At 43.3% G+C, this 17,432-nt stretch overlaps 1 protein-coding gene across 4 annotated transcripts in view; it reads right to left on the bottom strand.

Moving 5' to 3' along the window:
- The window catches only part of ARMH3 (armadillo like helical domain containing 3), a 304,301-nt gene that overhangs the window by 161,909 nt on the left and 124,960 nt on the right, over positions 1-17,432 (bottom strand). For all 4 annotated transcript variants that reach the window (XM_066355941.1, XM_066355939.1, XM_066355938.1 and 1 more), the window contains 6 exons: positions 17,285-17,328; positions 16,201-16,261; positions 12,416-12,462; positions 11,162-11,237; positions 8,935-9,028; positions 3,888-3,989 (listed from right to left, as the gene is read on the bottom strand). In XM_066355941.1, coding sequence (XP_066212038.1) covers positions 3,888-3,989; positions 8,935-9,028; positions 11,162-11,237; positions 12,416-12,462; positions 16,201-16,261; positions 17,285-17,328 — 424 coding nt within the window. The remainder of the gene's footprint in view (positions 1-3,887; positions 3,990-8,934; positions 9,029-11,161; positions 11,238-12,415; positions 12,463-16,200; positions 16,262-17,284; positions 17,329-17,432) is intronic.

Below are 17,432 nucleotides of genomic sequence, written 5' to 3'. Positions count from 1 at the left end.
GTAGATGTGGTTGCCTGACCAGGCGGTGGCACAGTAGATAGAGTGTCAGACTGGGATGCGACTGACCCAGGTTCAAAACCCCAAGGTCGCCAGCTTGAGTGCAGGCTCACCTGGCTTGAGCAAGGCTCACCAGCTTGAGCTCAAGGTTGCTGGCTTGAGCAAGGGGTGACTGCAGTAGCCCCCTGGTCAAAGCACATATGAGAAAGCAATCAATGAACAACTAAGATGCCACAACAAAGAACTAATACGTCTCATCTCTCTCCCTGTCTCTGTCTGTCCCTATCTGTACCTCTCTCTGTCTCTCTCTGTCTCTGTCAAAAAAAATAAAATGTTAGGTATGGTTAAAAACTATCAGTTATAAAAAACATTTTTGGGACAACTGAAAAAAACTAAATATGGACTGAATATTATATAGTATTAGAGAATTATTGTTGATCTTCTTAGCTTTAATGATGTATGTCTTAGAAAACATTTTGAGATATATGCCAAACTACTTAAAGTATGAAGCAAAATGATGTCTACAACTTACTTTAAAATGATTCAGCCAAAATGATAACAAAGAAATTTAGAGATAACCCAAATATGGCAAAATATTAACAGGTATGAGTGATCACTGTATGATCCTCTCAAATTCTCTGTATATTGAGGTTTTTCACTTTAGAAAAGGAGGCAGACTCTGGCTGGGTACTCAGTGGACAGAGCATCAGCCCGGAGTGCCAGCTGTTGCAGGTTTGATCCTGGTGAGGGCGCATGTGAGAAGCAATCAGTAAGTGCGCAATAGATGGAACAACTAAGTGGGACAACTTGATGCTTTTCTCTCTCCCTCAAATCAATGAAAAAAAAATTGTTTAATAAAAATAAAATAAATAATAATAAATTGGAGGGGCCCTGGCCTGTTGCCTCAGTGGTAGAGCATCGGCCTGGCATGTGGAAGTCCAGGGTTCAATTCTTGTCCAGGGCACACAGGAGAGGCGTCCATCTGCTTCTCCACCCCTCCCCCTCTCCTCTCTCTCTGTCTCTTTCTTCCCCTCCCACAGCCAAGGCTCCATTGGAGCAAAGTTGGCCCAGTTGCTGAGGATGGCTCCATGACTTCGGCCTCAGAAGCTAGAATGGTTCTGGTTCCAACGAAGCAACGCACTAGATGGGCAGAGCATTGCCCCTTAATGGGCATGCTGGGTGGATCCTAGTTGGGCACATGCTGGAGTCTGTCTCTCTGCCTCCCCGCTTCTCACTTCAGAAAAATACAAAATAGGCCCTGGCTGGTTAGCTCAGTGGTAGAGCGTCGGCCTGGCGTGCAGAGGTCCTGGGTTCGATTCCCGGCCAGGGCACACAAGAGAAGCACCCATCTGCTTCTCCACCCCTCCCCCTGTCCTTCCTCTCTGTCTCTCTCTTCCTCTCCCACAGCCGAGGCTCCATTGGAGCAAGGATGGCCTGGGCGCTGTGGATGGCTCCTTGGCCTCTACCCCAGGCGCTAGAGTGGCTCTGGTCGCAACAGAGCGACGCCCCGGAGGGGTAGAGCATCGTCCCCTGGTGGGCAGAGCGTCGCCCCTGGTGGGCATGCTGGGTGGATCCCAGTCGGGCGCATGTGGGAGTCTGTCTGACTGTCTCTCCCCGTTTCCAGATTCAGAAAAAAAAGAAAAAAAAAAGAAAAATACAAAATATAAAATAAAATAAAATAATTGCTACCTATAAAAATGCTACCTAGAAGGTTTATTTCCAAAGAATCTTAAAATTCGGCCCTGGCTGGTTGGCTCAGTGGTAGAGCATCAGCCCGGCATGTGGATGTCTCGGGTTTGATTTCCAGTCAGGGGACACAGGAGAAGTGACCATCTGCTTCTCCACTCCTCCCCCTCCCCCTTCTCTCTCTCTCTCTCTCTTCCCCTCCCACAGCCATGGTTCGAGTGGTTCCAGTGCATCAGCCCAGGCACTGAGGATGGTTCTGTGGAGCCTCTGCTTCAGGCACTAAAATAGCTCGGTTGCAAGCATGGCCCCAGATAGGCAGAGCATCAGCCCCAGAAGGGGGTTGCCGGGTAGATCCCCATTCGGGTGCATGCAGGAGTCTGTTTCTCTATCTCCCCTCCTCTCACTTGGAAAAAGGAGAAGAAAAAACTCGGATATATTCCACTGATATGAGGTATATAGAGTAGTCAAATTCATAAAGACAGAAAGTAGAATGGAGGTTGCCAAGGGCTGGAGAAAGGAGAGAATGTGGAGGATAGGGAGTTAGAGTTCAATGGGTACAGAGTTTCAGTTTCACAACATGAAAACAGTGCAGGCAATAGTGGTAATGGCTACACCAGGGGTCCCCAAACTACGGCCCCGCGGGCTGCATGTGGCCCCCTGAGGCCATTTATCCGGCCCCCGCCGCAGTTCGGCCGCACTTCCGGAAGGGGCACTCTTTCATTGCGTCATATCACTTGTTACAGCTAGCAGTGACAAATATGGAACCGGACATTGACCATCTCATTAGCCAAAAGCAGGCCCATAGTTCCCATTGAAATACTGGTCAGTTTGTTGATTTAAATTTACTTGTTCTTTATTTTAAATATTATATTTGTTCCTGTTTTGTTTTTTTACTTTAAAATAAGATATGTGCAGTGTGCACAGGGATTTGTTCATAGTTTTTTTTATAGTCCAGCCCTCCAACGGTCTGAGGGACAGTGAACTGGTCCCCTGTGTAAAAAGTTTGGGGACCCCTGGGCTACACAATAGTGTAAATTAATGCCACTGAATTATACACTTAAAATGAATAAAATGATAAATTTTGTGTTACGTATATTTTACCACAATAAAAATAGAAATAAAAATTGTGAACAGATATATCTAGCATAAAGAAAAAACAGAGTTAAAAAAAGACAAAATTGCCCTGGCCGGTTGGCTCAGTGGTAGAGCGTCGGCCTGGCGTACAGAAGTCTCGGGTTTGATTCCCGGCCAGGGCACACAGGAGAAGCGTCCATCTGCTTCTCCACCCCTCCCCCTCTCCTTCCTCTCTGTCTCTCTCTTCCCCTCCCGCAGCCAAGGCTCCATTGGAGCGAAGATGCCCCAGGCGCTAGAGTGGCTCTGGTCGCAACAGAGCGATGCCCCGAAGGGCAGAGCATCGCCCCCTGGTGGGTGTGCCAGGTGGATCCTGGCCGGGCGCATGCAGGAGTCTGTCTGACTGTCTCTCCCTGTTTCCAGCTTCAGAAAAATGCAAAAAAAAAAAAGACAAAATTAAGGTATATAATGAATAGAATTTGCTGGGTTTCCTCCTAATCCCCACTCACTCCTAGCCCAAAGATTCTACTACCCTACCACCAATTTAAAAACCATAGAAAAATCATCAACAGGATGAACAAGAACCCAGACACAATAAACTCAAACTTTCCCATCCCCCATTTTTCTCCCACTTTCCACTCTGCATTTCTGGGATGGGTACTGACACTTCTAGTTTTAAGTGTTAAGGAACACAATCTCTTTGAATCTCACCTCTTTTTACTGTAGTCTGTACAACAGTCTTCTAATTCTCACTACAAGCTGGTGCTTTCAGTTCTTGTCCTCAAAAGGGAATTCCCTGAAGCATGTTAATCCTCCCACTTCCCACACGAAAGAGTTTGCATCTACTTACCAAAATCTGCTAGGAAGACTTGCTAGTTTTTGTAGAGACCATTTTTTTTCTGTTCTATTTTGGAGCGCTCCCCCTCCAGCTCCAGGTTTCCCCAACACCACCTAACTACCATCTGGCAGTGAGAAATCACTGTTTTTCAGTAATCAGGACCATCACCTTGCACAGGAGGCCCCAATGGTTCATCTTGTGGAGGCTTCAAAAATTAATGCTGCTCCTTGATTCTAGCTAAGCAGTTGCCTGCCACACCTCCTGCTTCCTGAGCCCTCAAAGTAGCATGCCTTACCTTTGGTGTCCTGCATGACAATCGAGCTATACTTTAAGAAGGTTATCAGTAGATTACTGGTCTGTACATCTGCATCCAGTGGGAGTTCCACAGAACTTATAACTGCAATAGAACAATGAAATGCAGTTAGCCTATACTACTTAACACTTCTACCTCCGTAACCAATTTACCAGCAGACAAGGAAACTACTAAATGTTTTATCCACGACAGAGGGAAGACCACATGCTCATCACATAACCTTTATCTAGTCTTCCTGGGTCCCTAGAACCCTTCCTACTCCCAAGATTAAGCCCAATGCTCTTCTCTCATATCTAGGGCCAATCTCCAGGAACAATGCTTTTCTTCCAACATCCTAAAAAGAGTATTTTTTTTCAATTACAATTTACATCCAGTATTATTTTGTATTAGTTTCAGGTGTACAGCACAGTGGTTAGACATTCATATACTTTACAAAGTGTTCCCCCAATATTCCCAGTACTAAAAAAGGGTATTTTGATTCTACTTCTAGCTCCAAGTAACCCAAAAAGGTTCAAGGTCCTTCTTAAAGGCATTTTGATTTGTACCTAAGGGAAAGATATGTACTGAATATAAAGGACTTTTGCTTTGATGAGTCTCCTGCTTAAAATAAATGACAATTCATTCCTAATAGGGAGAAATCTTGCTCAATTTTTAGAATAAACCTTAAGCTGGAAATACCCAAGATGCAAGGGGAAAAGTTAAGGCAACTACATTTAAATTGTACTCCTTAATCCCTTACCCCCAGTGAAAGGGAACCTAAAAAGGAATACCAGACTGAAAACAGGAGGACGTTACCGTTTGAGACAGCCTGGGACTGAGTTTTACACACCCATCTGTTGCTCCTCCCAAGAAAAACTACCCTGCCACTGCTCTCACTCCGTAAACCACAGTCCCAATGAACAGTGCGGGACCAGACCAATCTTATGTATATTCCCCAAGTCTCTAGGACTTTAAAGTAGACTTAGACACTTTGTTCAGTGCTTTTACAAAGACATGATATAAGCAAAAGGAGGCTCATAATGGCCCAGACAAGCTAAAGAAGCTATAGCTTTCGGCTATATTTCCGCCCATGAAGACTCAGCTGAGTTTGGTATATTATTCATAATATGTATTCATATCATAATGGATCCCTCTGGAGTTGTTATGATATATGCAGAGAACATTTATTAACAATGGGAAACATCTGCATATTATGGAACCATAATACACAGCAAGCAAGGCAAACGCCTCATGAGAAGAAATTAGCATGCCCAATCTTTGGCTGTTTTCCCACAGTTCAACCCCCAAGAACTAATAAAAGACAAATATATTTTTATGTTGAAATATTAAAAGGTCTTAATTCATGTTATGAGTAAATGACCTGAGACTGTCATTTTAAACTATACCCTATTTAGAAGCTCAGAGCCCATAATCATTGCTTAGTCCAATAGAGAAAGGCATCTAACTGGTAGGTGGGACTTTTTCCCCCACTCACACACAGCAATGACTGGAAAACTGTCTTATATAATATGTAGAAATATAGAAGTATATGTATTTTTAGTTTACCAGAAAGTCCTCTCATGCCAAGGCTGAGTTATCAAATGTCAAGTCTGAGCTGAGAACAAATGTTACAGCTAAACTGTTGGCTTTTAAAAATAATGGCTCCAGTGTTATACCTTTAAATATAACTAGGCTACTGAGCATTACTATAATTAAAAAACAAAACCTGAAAACAAGGTTATAATATTTAGGACCTCTACAGAAAGGAAATGAGTTAGGAGACAAGAAAAACAACAAAGCAGAAGAGAGAGAGTAAGATCCCTAACAAATTAAAATCTCCTTCCTAAGGAAATTATTCCTTGATCTTTGCCTTCATAATTCTTCCCAGCAGCCTTTGTCAAGGGAGACAGTCATTTGAAAGTAGGCTGACTTCATGTTCTCACTAGAAAAAAATAAAAGCTCGCTAGTTGTAGGTAAGTAAGCACAAATCCTGCCATTGCATAATCAATGTGTGGGTGGAAGTGTTCACAATGAACACTTTGAAAGGCAGTTCTCTGAAGCATCCAAAGCCCAACATCACATGAAACTAAGATATGTGTGTGTGTGTGTGTGTGTGTGTGTGTGTGTGTGTGTACACACACACAGCTTTTGATATCCATGGTAACCAAGCAGGCTTCATCCTTAAAGAGAAAGAGCAGTATTTCCATTGGATTACTCAGTGACCTGAATAAGCAGAGATAAGTAGGCAATCCTCACTACTTGTTCTTTCTCATTAAAGTATTTTGGAATTTGGCTTTCAATTTTTTTTTATTTTTACTTTTAACTTATTGTGTTTGCTTTCAAGTTTAGACAGATCCAATTTCCTACCACAGACATAAATATCAGTGGCACCTCCCTGTCATACTTTTGCACCAGTATTTATTATACTACATTAAAATGCTACTGCCCCAAGTCCAATGTCAGAATGTCAAGAAGAGAGAGCAGATCAAAGAAGGTCGTTTCCTCTGACTTGTAGTGGCTCAGTGGATCGAGCGTCCACCTGGAATGCTGAGGTTGCCAGTTGAACCTCCCAGGCTTGCCTGGTCAGGCACATATGAGAAGTAACTACTAGAAGTTAATGCTTCCCATTCCTCTCCTTCTTTCTCTCCCTCTTCTCTGTCTAAAATCAATAAATAAAATCTTTAAAAGAAAAATAAGATCATTTCACATACAGACAGTGGAGAGGCACAAAGAAAGGTAAGTAAGCACAAATCCTGCCATTGCATAATCAATGTCAATGTTAGAAATCAAAGTCAAGTTAGATTTCTTTTATTTCTTTACCCAGAATGAGGTCAGCATTTGAAACAAAACAACAAGAATTAACAAAGATTGCCTGACCAGGCAGTGGCGCAGTGGATAGAGTGTCGGACTGGGATGCGGAAGACCCAGGTTCGAGACCTAGAGGTCGCCAGTTTGAGTGCGGGCTCATCTGGTTTGAGCAGGGGTTCACCAGCTTGGACTGAAGGTGGCTGGCTCAAGCAAGGGGTTGCTCAGTCTGCTGAAGGCCCACGGTCAGGGCACATATGAGAGAGCGATCAATGAACAACTAGGTTGTCCCAATGCACAACGAAAACCTGATGATTGATGCTTCTCATCTCTCTGTTCATGTCTGTCTGTCCCTGTCTATCCCTCACTCTGACTCTCTCTCTCTGTCTCTGTATAAAATAAAATAAAATTAAAATTAAAAAAAAAAGAATTAACAAAGATTATTTTTTGGTTAAGGTATTCCATTAAATACTCTCAGCTTACAGTAGAACCAACTCAGGTGACACAAGTTAATTGGGCAAAATTTGTAATTTCTTTTCTGTTACCTTCTTCTTAAGATACAGCTATAAGAATCAGCATGACCTGTGATGATGTAGCAGATAAAGCATGAATCTGGAACGCTGAGGTCACCTGTTTGAAACTCTGGGCTTGCCCGGTCAAGGTACATATGAAAGTTGATGCTTCCTGCTCCCTACCCTTTTCTCTCTCTAAAAATGAATAAATAAAATTTAAAAAAAAATTTTAAATAATTATAAAGTGGCCCAGGCCAGTTGACTCAGTGGTAGAGCCTCGGCCCAGCATATGGATGTTCCAGGTTTGATTACTATTCAGAGCACACAGGAAAAGTGACCATCTGCTTCTCTCCCCCCTCTCTCTCCCTCTTCCCCTCCCACAACCACTAGCTCGATTGGTTCGAGTATGGCTCGGGTACTTGAGGATAGCTCAGTTGGCCTAAGTGCATCAGCCTCAGTAAAAATAGCTTGGTACTCAAGCATTGGCCCCAGACAGAGCTGCCAGGTAGATCCTGGTCAGATGCATGTGGGAGTCTGCCTCACAATCTCCCCTATTCTCAACTACAAAGAAAAAAAAATCTAGCACTTCATGATTCAACCATTCCCTGAGGAGTACACACTGGCATTATATATACTGCTCACAAATATTAGGGAATATTTTTAAATGAATATAAAATGATGAAATATCCCCTAATTTTTGTTAGTATAGTTCCTTACACAGAGAAAAGTACTTAACTATTTTTCCAAAAATTTCTTTAGAGCTTAAGGAGTCCTGAAGGAAAATATCTTTCAGACAATTTTTTTTTTTTTTTTTTTTTTTTTTCTTCATTTTTCTGAAGCTGGAAACAGGGAGAGACAGTCAGACAGACTCCCGCATGCGCCCGACCGGGATCCACCCGGCACGCCCACCAGGGGCGGTGCTCTGCCCCCCAGGGGGCGATGCTCTGCCCATCCTGGGCGTCGCCATATTGCGACCAGAGCCACTCTAGCGCCTGAGGCAGAGGCCACAGAGCCATGCCCAGCGCCCGGGCCATCTTTGCTCCAATGGAGCCTTGGCTGCGGGAGGGGAAGAGAGAGACAGAGAGGAAAGTGCGGCGGAGGGGTGGAGAAGCAAATGGGCGCTTCTCCTATGTGCCCTGGCCGGGAATCGAACCCGGGTCCTCCGCACGCTAGGCCGACGCTCTACCGCTGAGCCAACCGGCCAGGGCCAGACAATTTTTTTTAAGAAAGAGACAGAGACAAGAAGGGAGAGAGATGAGAACCATCAACTCGTAGTTGCGCACTTTTAGTTATTCATTGATTGCTTCTTATACATGCCTTGACCAGGGTGCTCCAGCCCAGCCAGTGACTGCTTGCTCAAGCCAGCAACTTTGGTCTCAAGCCAGTGACAATGGAATCATGTTGATGATCCCACACTCAGGACAACAACCTCAAGCTCAAGCTGGTGAGCCTATGCCAGATAAACCTGCACTCAAGCCAGGACCTCAGGGTTTTGAAGCTGGGACCTAGGTCAACACTCTATCCACTATGTCACCATTGGTCAAGCCAAACAATTTCTTTTTTTTTCTTCTCTGTATCGTTCCAATTTTAGTGTATGTGCTGCCGAAGCGAGCACCAGACAATTTCCTAAGTGAAAGAATAAACAACTATGTTCTTTGTTCAACACAGCTATGCTCACCCTGAAAGATCTAAGACCATATTAATCAAGAAAACAAAAGAGGTTATGGGCTTACCATCAGAGGAGGGTGGTGTGGTACCAAGTGGTGTGGTTGGGGTTGTTGGAGCAGGACTGACAGGGGTCGTCACCAAGCCCATCTCTGGATGACTCTGAGAAAGAACACAGATGGGTAAGAAGAGAGGAAATCCAGTTCCAAGTATCCTCTGATTAATATCCTTTCTGGTATTCCTGGCCTCAGAGAAAGCTCACTGAGGAGGGACTGCTTCTACATTGAATTCCCATAACTACCTGATTACTGTTGATGCTTGCTAAACACTAGTAAGAAGCTCTGTGGGCTAGTTCTTTCTAAGCAACTAAGTTCTCATTATATAAGTTTTACTGCAGAACCATAAAAATAAAAAACTGAACTAAATAAATATACAGAATTAGTCTATAAAAAAGGAGGCATTTGCAGTCCTATCTGAACTTGGCAAAGAACTACTCTCATCAGATCACCCTAAAATACATCAACAGACTTTTCTGATGGCCACGTCATCGATAATAAATTCAGGTAAGCCAAGGGAATGACAGATACTATAAAAAGCTATGCAGATGACAGCCTTCCTGCTCCACAACAAACAAGGGTATGTGGGGGTAGGAAGCTAACAACATGGTGTAGACATCCACTGGGGACCAAAACAGATGGCTCCTCTGTCCCTGACCTTCCTTAGCCATGCCTGCCACATCATCTCTTAAGAATGAAGCTGAGTGGAAGCTACTTCCTTCTCCTCCCCAACAACTTTACCAGCCTTTACTTTCCTTTAAAAACAGAGAATTCAGAAAGCAGACAAGGAACATAATGAGAATAGTAAATAAAGTCTCTTATGTTATCAGTCATAGAAAATTATGTGTCTTCTTGTGTTTGGTTTATAGTCCTTGTGGTAGGCAGTTAGATGAGCAGAGCAAGGAGTACAGGCCAGGCACATTCCTAGGCCGACCCCAAACCAGCACACTGCTTTTTAAGCATGACTTTGTTTTATTAAACTCAATCAGTGGATCCCATACATAGCTGCCCTCTGAGAAAAAAAACAAACATAAGCAAACCTCCCTTTAAAAGAAACCTACAGCTGACCTATGGTGGCACAGTGGATAAAGCGTCAACCTGGAAATGCTGAGGTCGCCGGTTCGAAACCCTGGGCTTGCCTGGTCAAGGCACATATGGGAGTTGATGCTTCCTGCTCCTCCCCCTATTCTCTCTCTATCTATCCCTCTCTCTCTCTCTCTAATAAAAATGAATAAATAAAATCTAAAAAAAAAAAAAAAAAGAAACCTACATAGCCTGACCAGGCGGTGGCGCAGTGGATAGAGCGACGAACTGGGACACAGAGGACCCAGGTTCGAGACCCCAGAGTCTCTGCTTGAGCACAGGCTCATCGGGTTTGAGCAAGGTTCACCAGCTTGAGCCCAAGGTCCTTGAGCAAGGGGTCACTCAGTCTGCTGTAGCCCCCGGTCAAGGCACATATGAGAAATCAATCAATGAACAACTAAGGAACCGCAACAAAGAATTGATGTCTCCTATCTCTCTCCCTTCCTGTCTGTCTGTCCCTCTCTCTGACTCTATCTCTGCCACAGGAAAAAAAAAAAAAGAAACCTACATACATATTGTAAGCAGTCTGGCTTTAAAATGAAAACGATCAATTTTTTAAGAAAGCTTTCACAGACAGCACTTGAGTTCTCAGCCTATTTTAGTCCCCTCTGTTCCAACCACTGAAGCTATCCCTTTAGGCAAATGATCCAGCATTCAGTAGTCTATGACTTCATGCTTTAGCTGTAGACCACTTTTTTCTGTTAACAGCTAACTTTATGCTGGACAAAATAGTCCTTACTTTTCTTCTCTGGAAACTGGTCAGATAATAAGAAAGTGACTTGACCTATTTTATCTCCAATTGTAATTTCAGTGGTTTAGAAAGCAGAAAGACTAATATAAAAACCCATATGGGAAGATTAATACCAAGGGATTTCTAGTGAGCCAAATGACATAATCTCAACTCATCTGGGTTAACAGAATGAGTAAATTGGCCAATACCATTAACTTTGCAAGTTCTCAGACCCACTTTGCACCAGGTGGAAACATAGTACACGTTTGAGGGTAGCATGAAGCAATGGCCACTGATGCAACTCTTTGTTATCACCACTCAACAACGCAAAGCAGGGCTAAAACAGGCAAAGGCAGAAGGCTTTCAATACAGTGAATCTGTATGAAATTCAGGAAGAAAAAGATTGGAGATTTTAATATAACCAACCTGAGCTAACACTGTGATGAAGTTGCGATTTAAATGAACAGCTTCATAAAGTGCCAGAAGGATGGCCTCATTGGTTCTAAAGAAAAAGAGAACAAATTGAAGAGGCTCTTATTGTGGAGGAGCTACAACAATATAACCATCAAGATAAGATTTCACACCAGCTCCTCATTATCAATCCTTTTGAGTTTCTAATACTTCCTTTATTTTCTTTTATGGGCATATGTAAAGTGTACACTGGCAAAAGGAAAGAGTAAAGGCCTTAACTTTAATACCTTAGTTCTTACCTACTTCATTCACTATTTTCACTCTCACTTTTTCACCACAATCCAGTTAAGTCCTTAACTGGCTCAAATACCCAGCCCTCTTTCACTTCATTCCAGAGATAGTTGGGAAGTTTCTCAGTTTCCTGGGGTTCAATACACGAATCTAAAGTAGAATGGACTAAGGGTTCATTATTGTTTAAAACTCAAAAAACAGGCCCTGGCCGGTTGGCTCAGTGGTAGAGCGTCGGCCTGGCGTGCAGAAGTCCCAGGTTCGATTCCCGGCCAGGGCATACAGGAGAGGCGCCCATCTGCTTCTCTACCCCTCCCCCTCTCCTTCCTCTCTGTCTCTCTCTTCCCCTCCTGCAGCCAAGGCTCCATTGGAGCAAAGATGGCCCGGGCGCTGGGGATGGCTCCTTGGCCTCTGCCCCAGGCGCTAGAGTGGCTCTGGTTGCAACATAGCGACCCCCCCCATAGGCAGAGCATCGCCCCCTGGTGGGCAGAGCGTCGCCCCCTGGTGGGCGTGCCAGGTGGATCCCTGTCAGGCACATGCAGGAGTCTGTCTGACTGTCTCTCCCCGTTTCCAGCTTCAGAAAAATAAAAATTAAAAAAAAAAAAAACAAAAAAAAAAAAACAAAAAAAAACCAACAATTCAAGAAACATTTGATATATAACCAAAAAAGTCTGAATCTGTAATAGACTAATAAGAGCCTGGCCTGTGGTTGTACAGTGGATAGAGCGTCAACCTGGAATATTGAGGTCGCCAGTTCAAAACCCTAGGCTCACCAGGTCAAGGCTCAGACAACAAACAATCAATAAACAACTAAAGTGAAGCAACTATCAGTTGATACTTCCTGTTCCTGACCCACCTAAATCAATTAATAAATAAATAAATAAATAAGAGATTAACAATAGGTCACATTTCACACTCTCATATCCAGTCAGAAAGCCAACACTAAAATTCAAGTACTACACAAGAATGTCAGGCACTTACTGTACTGAGATTTTCTCATGTGCATCTGCTATGAACATGCTGCCCACCTGTGGAACAAAAGGGAATTGCACACTTACAGCAGGAAAATGTAAGAGCTCTGCCTAAAAAGTCTTTAATCAGTGAAAAAAACAAGCTACTTGCCACCCAAGGCAATTTGGAACTCTGGCCCACTAGTCATATACACATCAAAATCAGCCCACTTTGAATATCTTAAAAGCATCATAAGTAATAAATTAAATAAAGAAAACTCCACTAAATTGTCTTTCCTTAAAGGGACTTAAAAACAATCTTCGTAATTTTATCCAGTTTTTTCTTTTTTAATTTGAACTGTTGATAGCATTGTATGCCCATCACCCAAAGGCAAATCATTTTCTGTCACCAAATATTTGTCCCTCTTTACTACCCTATCCCCCATCTCCATCCCCCTGGTAACCACTTCACTTTTATCTATATCCATGAGTCTCAGTGTTATACCCCAGCTATGTGTGAAATCATGTAATTCTAAGCTTTTTCTGATTTACTTATTTCACTTACTATAATGCTCTCAAGGTCCATCCACATCGTCATAAATGGCAAAATATCATCATTTCTTATGGCTGAGTAGTACAGCTCAGCTCTCCTTTTCAATGGGTAGCTTAGTAACCAATGACTGAGAGTAAATGTCAACCTAGACATCCTCATCACTCTACATCTTTCCTGGAAGTTGATTTGTTAAAGTCAAAAACTAATCCACGAAGAGCCTGACCTGTGGTGGCGCAGTGGATAAAGTGTTGACCTGAAACTTTCAGGTTGTCAGTTCGAAACCCTGGGCTTGCCTGCTCAAGGCACATACAGGAAGCAACTACTATGAGTTGATGTTTCCCGCTTCTCCCCCTACTCTTTCTCCTCTCCCTGTCTCTCTCCTTTCTCTAAAAATCAATAAATTAAAAAAAACAAAACTCTAAAACAAACAAAAAAAAACCTAACTCATGAAGAATATCATAGAACAGACTGATTTCATCCAACATAAAGGTGTCTTTGGGGGTATACTTGAGTTTCAGACCAGAACTGTGCATATGAGATCCACCGTCCACCTTTCAGATCACAAAATCTTGAGTTTGTATCCTGGGCAGGGCAGCTGAGTAAGTAAATGGAGTAGGTTGCTTCCAATATGTGTGATTATCAGAGGCACTAAGAAAGATGCCCATTCCTCTAAAAATACCTTTCTACCTGTTTACTGATGACCAAAACTGCAGATGGAGCTTCATTTGTTTGATACTAAACTTTTTCTTCTTGGCTAAAAGGCAAAAATCCCTGAGAGTAATAAAATTATATCTAAATCATTTAACCAAACACCAATACAGCACTCATACTGCCCTGACCTCTGAGAGGTTTAGTTATATCGATGCTTATCAAGTCCTTCCTAAGAGTAGGCTCTAAGTAAGAAGAAGGGGGAAAAGACATAGGCATTGGGGGAAATTTTTCCTTTTTTAGGGGGGAGGGATGACTATTTCTTACAATGAACTCAATATTGTCTTGCCCTAGAGCTGATTAATTAAATACTAATGCCCAAGACTTTCCAAATCTGCCTAGATTCTAAGACTTGCTAGATTTATCTCTTAAATCTACAGAGTCCTGGAAGAGAGTTTGGTTGGTTAGAGCATTGGCCTAATACACAGAGGTTGCCAGTTCAATCCCTGGTCAGGGCACATACAGAAACAGATCAATGTTTCTGTCTTTCTCTCTCTCCCTTCCGCTCTATAAAATCAATAATTAAGAAAACTTAGCCTGGCCAGGCGGTGGCGCAGTGGATAGAGCGTCGAACTGGGATGCCGAGGACCCAGGTTCAAGACCCCGAGGTCGCCAGCTTGAGCGCGGGCTCATCTGGTTTGAGCAAAAGCTCACCAGCTTGGACCCAAGGTCGCTGGCTCCAGCAAGGGGTTACTCGGTCTGCTGAAGGCCCGCGGTCAAGGCACATATGAGAAAGCAATCAATGAAAAATAAAGGTGTCACAATGTGCAACGAAAAACTAATAATTGATGCTTCTCATCTCTCCATTCATGTCCCTGTCCCTGTCAATTCCTCTCTCTGTAAAAAAAAAAAAAAAAAAAAAAAAAAAGCTTAGCCTGACCAGGCAGTGGCGCAGTGGATATAGCATCAGACTGGGACACGGAAGACCCAGGTTTGAGACCCTGAGGTCGCCAGCTTGAGCACGAGCTCTTCTGGTTTCAGCAAGGCTCACCAGCTTGGACCCAAGGTCGCTGGCTTCAGCAAGGGGTCACTGGCTTGGCTGTAGCCCCCTGGTCAAGGCACATATGAGAAAACAATCAATGAACAACTAAGGTGCCGCAACGAAGAATTGATGTTTCTCATCTCTCTCTCTTCCTGTCTGTCTGTCCCTCTGTCTGAAAAAAAAAAAAAGGAAGGAAGGAAGGAAGGAAGGAAGGAAGGAAGGAAGGAAGGAAGGAAGGAAGGAAGGAAGGAAGGAAGGAAGGAAGGAAGGAAGGAAGGAAGGAAGGAAGGAAGGAAGGAAGGAAGGAAGGAAGGAAGGAAGGAAGGAAGGAAGGAAGGAAGGAAGGAAGGAAGGAAGGAAGGAAGGAAGGAAGGAAGGAAGGAAGGAAGGAAGGAAGGAAGGAAGGAAGGAAGGAAGGAAGGAAGGAAGAAAGAAAACTTAGTCACAGCCCTGACTGGATAGCTTGGTTGGCTAGAGCATCATGCTGGAGCACAGAGGTTGCTGATTCGATCCCTGGTTACAGCACATACAGGAACAGATCAATGTTCCTGTCATCTCTGTCTGTCTCTCTCTTTCCTTTCCTCTCTCTCTAAAATCAATAAAATAAACATTAAAAAAAATAAAAAATAAAGAAAACTTAGTCACAGATTATCTGGCCCAAAATGCCTTTGATGCCAAGGTTGAGAAATCTTCTTGAGCAGTCTCACAAAGTCGACCAATCCCTTTCCTAGACCATGGATCTCTCAAGCCATTCATTACGCCTTTAAACGAATGGCTCAAATCCACTGCACCAATCCCGCAACTCTAGGAACAGCTATGAGGAAACAAGAGGCCACAGCAGACAGCCAAGTACATTCAGGGTTAAATTTGGATCTAAACCCTAGAGTCGGTCCTCAAACAAAGCCAACTCTTTAGAAAGCAGAAGTCTGGCTTAATATGTAGCTTTATTATAGACTTTAAATTAATTCATAAAAAAATTTGTCCCAACTTGGCCGGTTGGCTCAACGGTAGAGCGTTGGCCTGGCGTGCAGGAGTCCCGGGTTCAATTCCCAGCCAGGGCACACAAGAGAAGCGCCCATCTGCTTCTCCAACCCTCCCCCTCTCCTTCCTCTCTGTCTCTCTCTTCCCCTCCCGCAGCCCAGGCTCCATTGGAGCAAAGATGGCCCGGGCGCTGGGGATGGCTCTGTGGCCTCTGCCTCAGGCGCTAGAATGGCTCTGGATGCAACAGAGAGACGCCCCAGAGGGGCAGAACATCGCCCCCTGGTGGGCATGCCGGGTGGATCCTGGTCGGGCGCATGCAGGAGTCTGTCTGACTGCCTCCCCGTTTCCAGCTTCGGAAAAATGAAAAAAAAAAAATTGTCCCAGAGAAATCAGAGCTCTCTTCCTCCCATTCCACTTTGGTTTGGAAATCACTAGAAGAGTTACAGCTCTCAAAATAATCCGCTCTGAGCAGCCCTCTTTCTCTCCCCCATCATGCCATCATCTCAAACATCTGGACTTCTGAGTCCAGAACTGTCTAACTCTACAAACCTCTTACATTTCTGAGCAGGAGAGAAAAACAATTAGGACTTACCATATTAGTTAAAGCAGAGAAAAAACCACTCTGGTGTTCTTCTTCCTTGTCTTTATATTGCCTAAACAAAAATAACTAACTTCAGCTTTAGTATTATTTATCAAGTATATCTTCGTCCTTAGCATCCTAGGTATTCAGTGCAGAACACTCACAGAATTCACTCACTCCAGAAAACAAAAGTACTATGGCAACCTAGTCACTGCAGCTACCCCTGCAAGCTAAGAGACACACATCTGCTCTTGAGGTAGGGTGGTAGTGTGTTCCAAAATGCCTGGCCACTCTGGAAGAGACTTAGAAAGCAAGCTGCAGATGTGTGAAACTGCTCTAACGTACGGCTGATCCAGTTAGTTCCCAAACAGATTATTACTTGAAAGTGGGACAGTAAAACTGCATCAAGGCTGTAACAGTGAAAATCTTGTTTGTTTTTGAAGGAAGAGGATGGAAGAAATCTGTGAGTTAACCTATTTGTAGAGATGGGACATTGAAATATCGACACCCAATTGTATGTGAGAAAAGTACGGAAAGAAGCAAGAAAGATCCTGCCTGGCCCTTGCCAGGACTAGGGATACTTCTGTCCAGATCTTTCCCCATTCACAGCAGGAGGGAAAGGAAGCATCAGTGAAGACAGCCCCTAGAAGGGACAGTTGGTTCCTGATGAAAAAGAAGCATCTGGCAAACTAGAGATAATTCAATGTCTTCTCCTTTTGTTTATGTTTATAAGTGTACAAAAAAAAAGCAGTGCTTTCCTACCTTTTTTTAACAAAGAAAATGATATTTGTGAAATATTGTATATTGTGCTAAATGGAAAAAACCTGCTTGTGGCTGAAATACTAGTTAAAATGCTCTGCAATAAAATACTAAAGGTTACAAAGAATGTGCTTAGTTGTTAAAAGATGAACACTAACCTGGTAGCTTCTCCCCTGATGTTAAAACAACCCCTGCTAAAGCCATCTAGCCAAACTAGAGCAAAAACATCTGCCAGCAGCTGTACCTCTGAATACTCTTCTAGGAACTCTTATGAGCTGTTTCCTACTCAATAATCCAAACGAAACTAGACACTTCTCTTCTGCAAAGGGGAACTTACCTGTTGTACTCAGATAAAGCCTGAGCAATCACAAGCCCCATTCCCTAGAAAGAAAAAATATAGCACAGGTTGAATAGGGGCTGGTAGCAATGCTCTGATTAGGGCAGGGGAAATACTAATTATACCCCAGGGTCCAAGCTCAAGAAGT

Source organism: Saccopteryx leptura, chromosome 13 (genome assembly GCF_036850995.1).
Source record: "Saccopteryx leptura isolate mSacLep1 chromosome 13, mSacLep1_pri_phased_curated, whole genome shotgun sequence".
NCBI classification, from domain to species: Eukaryota; Metazoa; Chordata; class Mammalia; order Chiroptera; family Emballonuridae; genus Saccopteryx; species Saccopteryx leptura.
The sequence above is the reverse complement of the archived record's forward strand: the minus strand, read 5'-3'. Positions and strand labels throughout refer to the sequence as shown.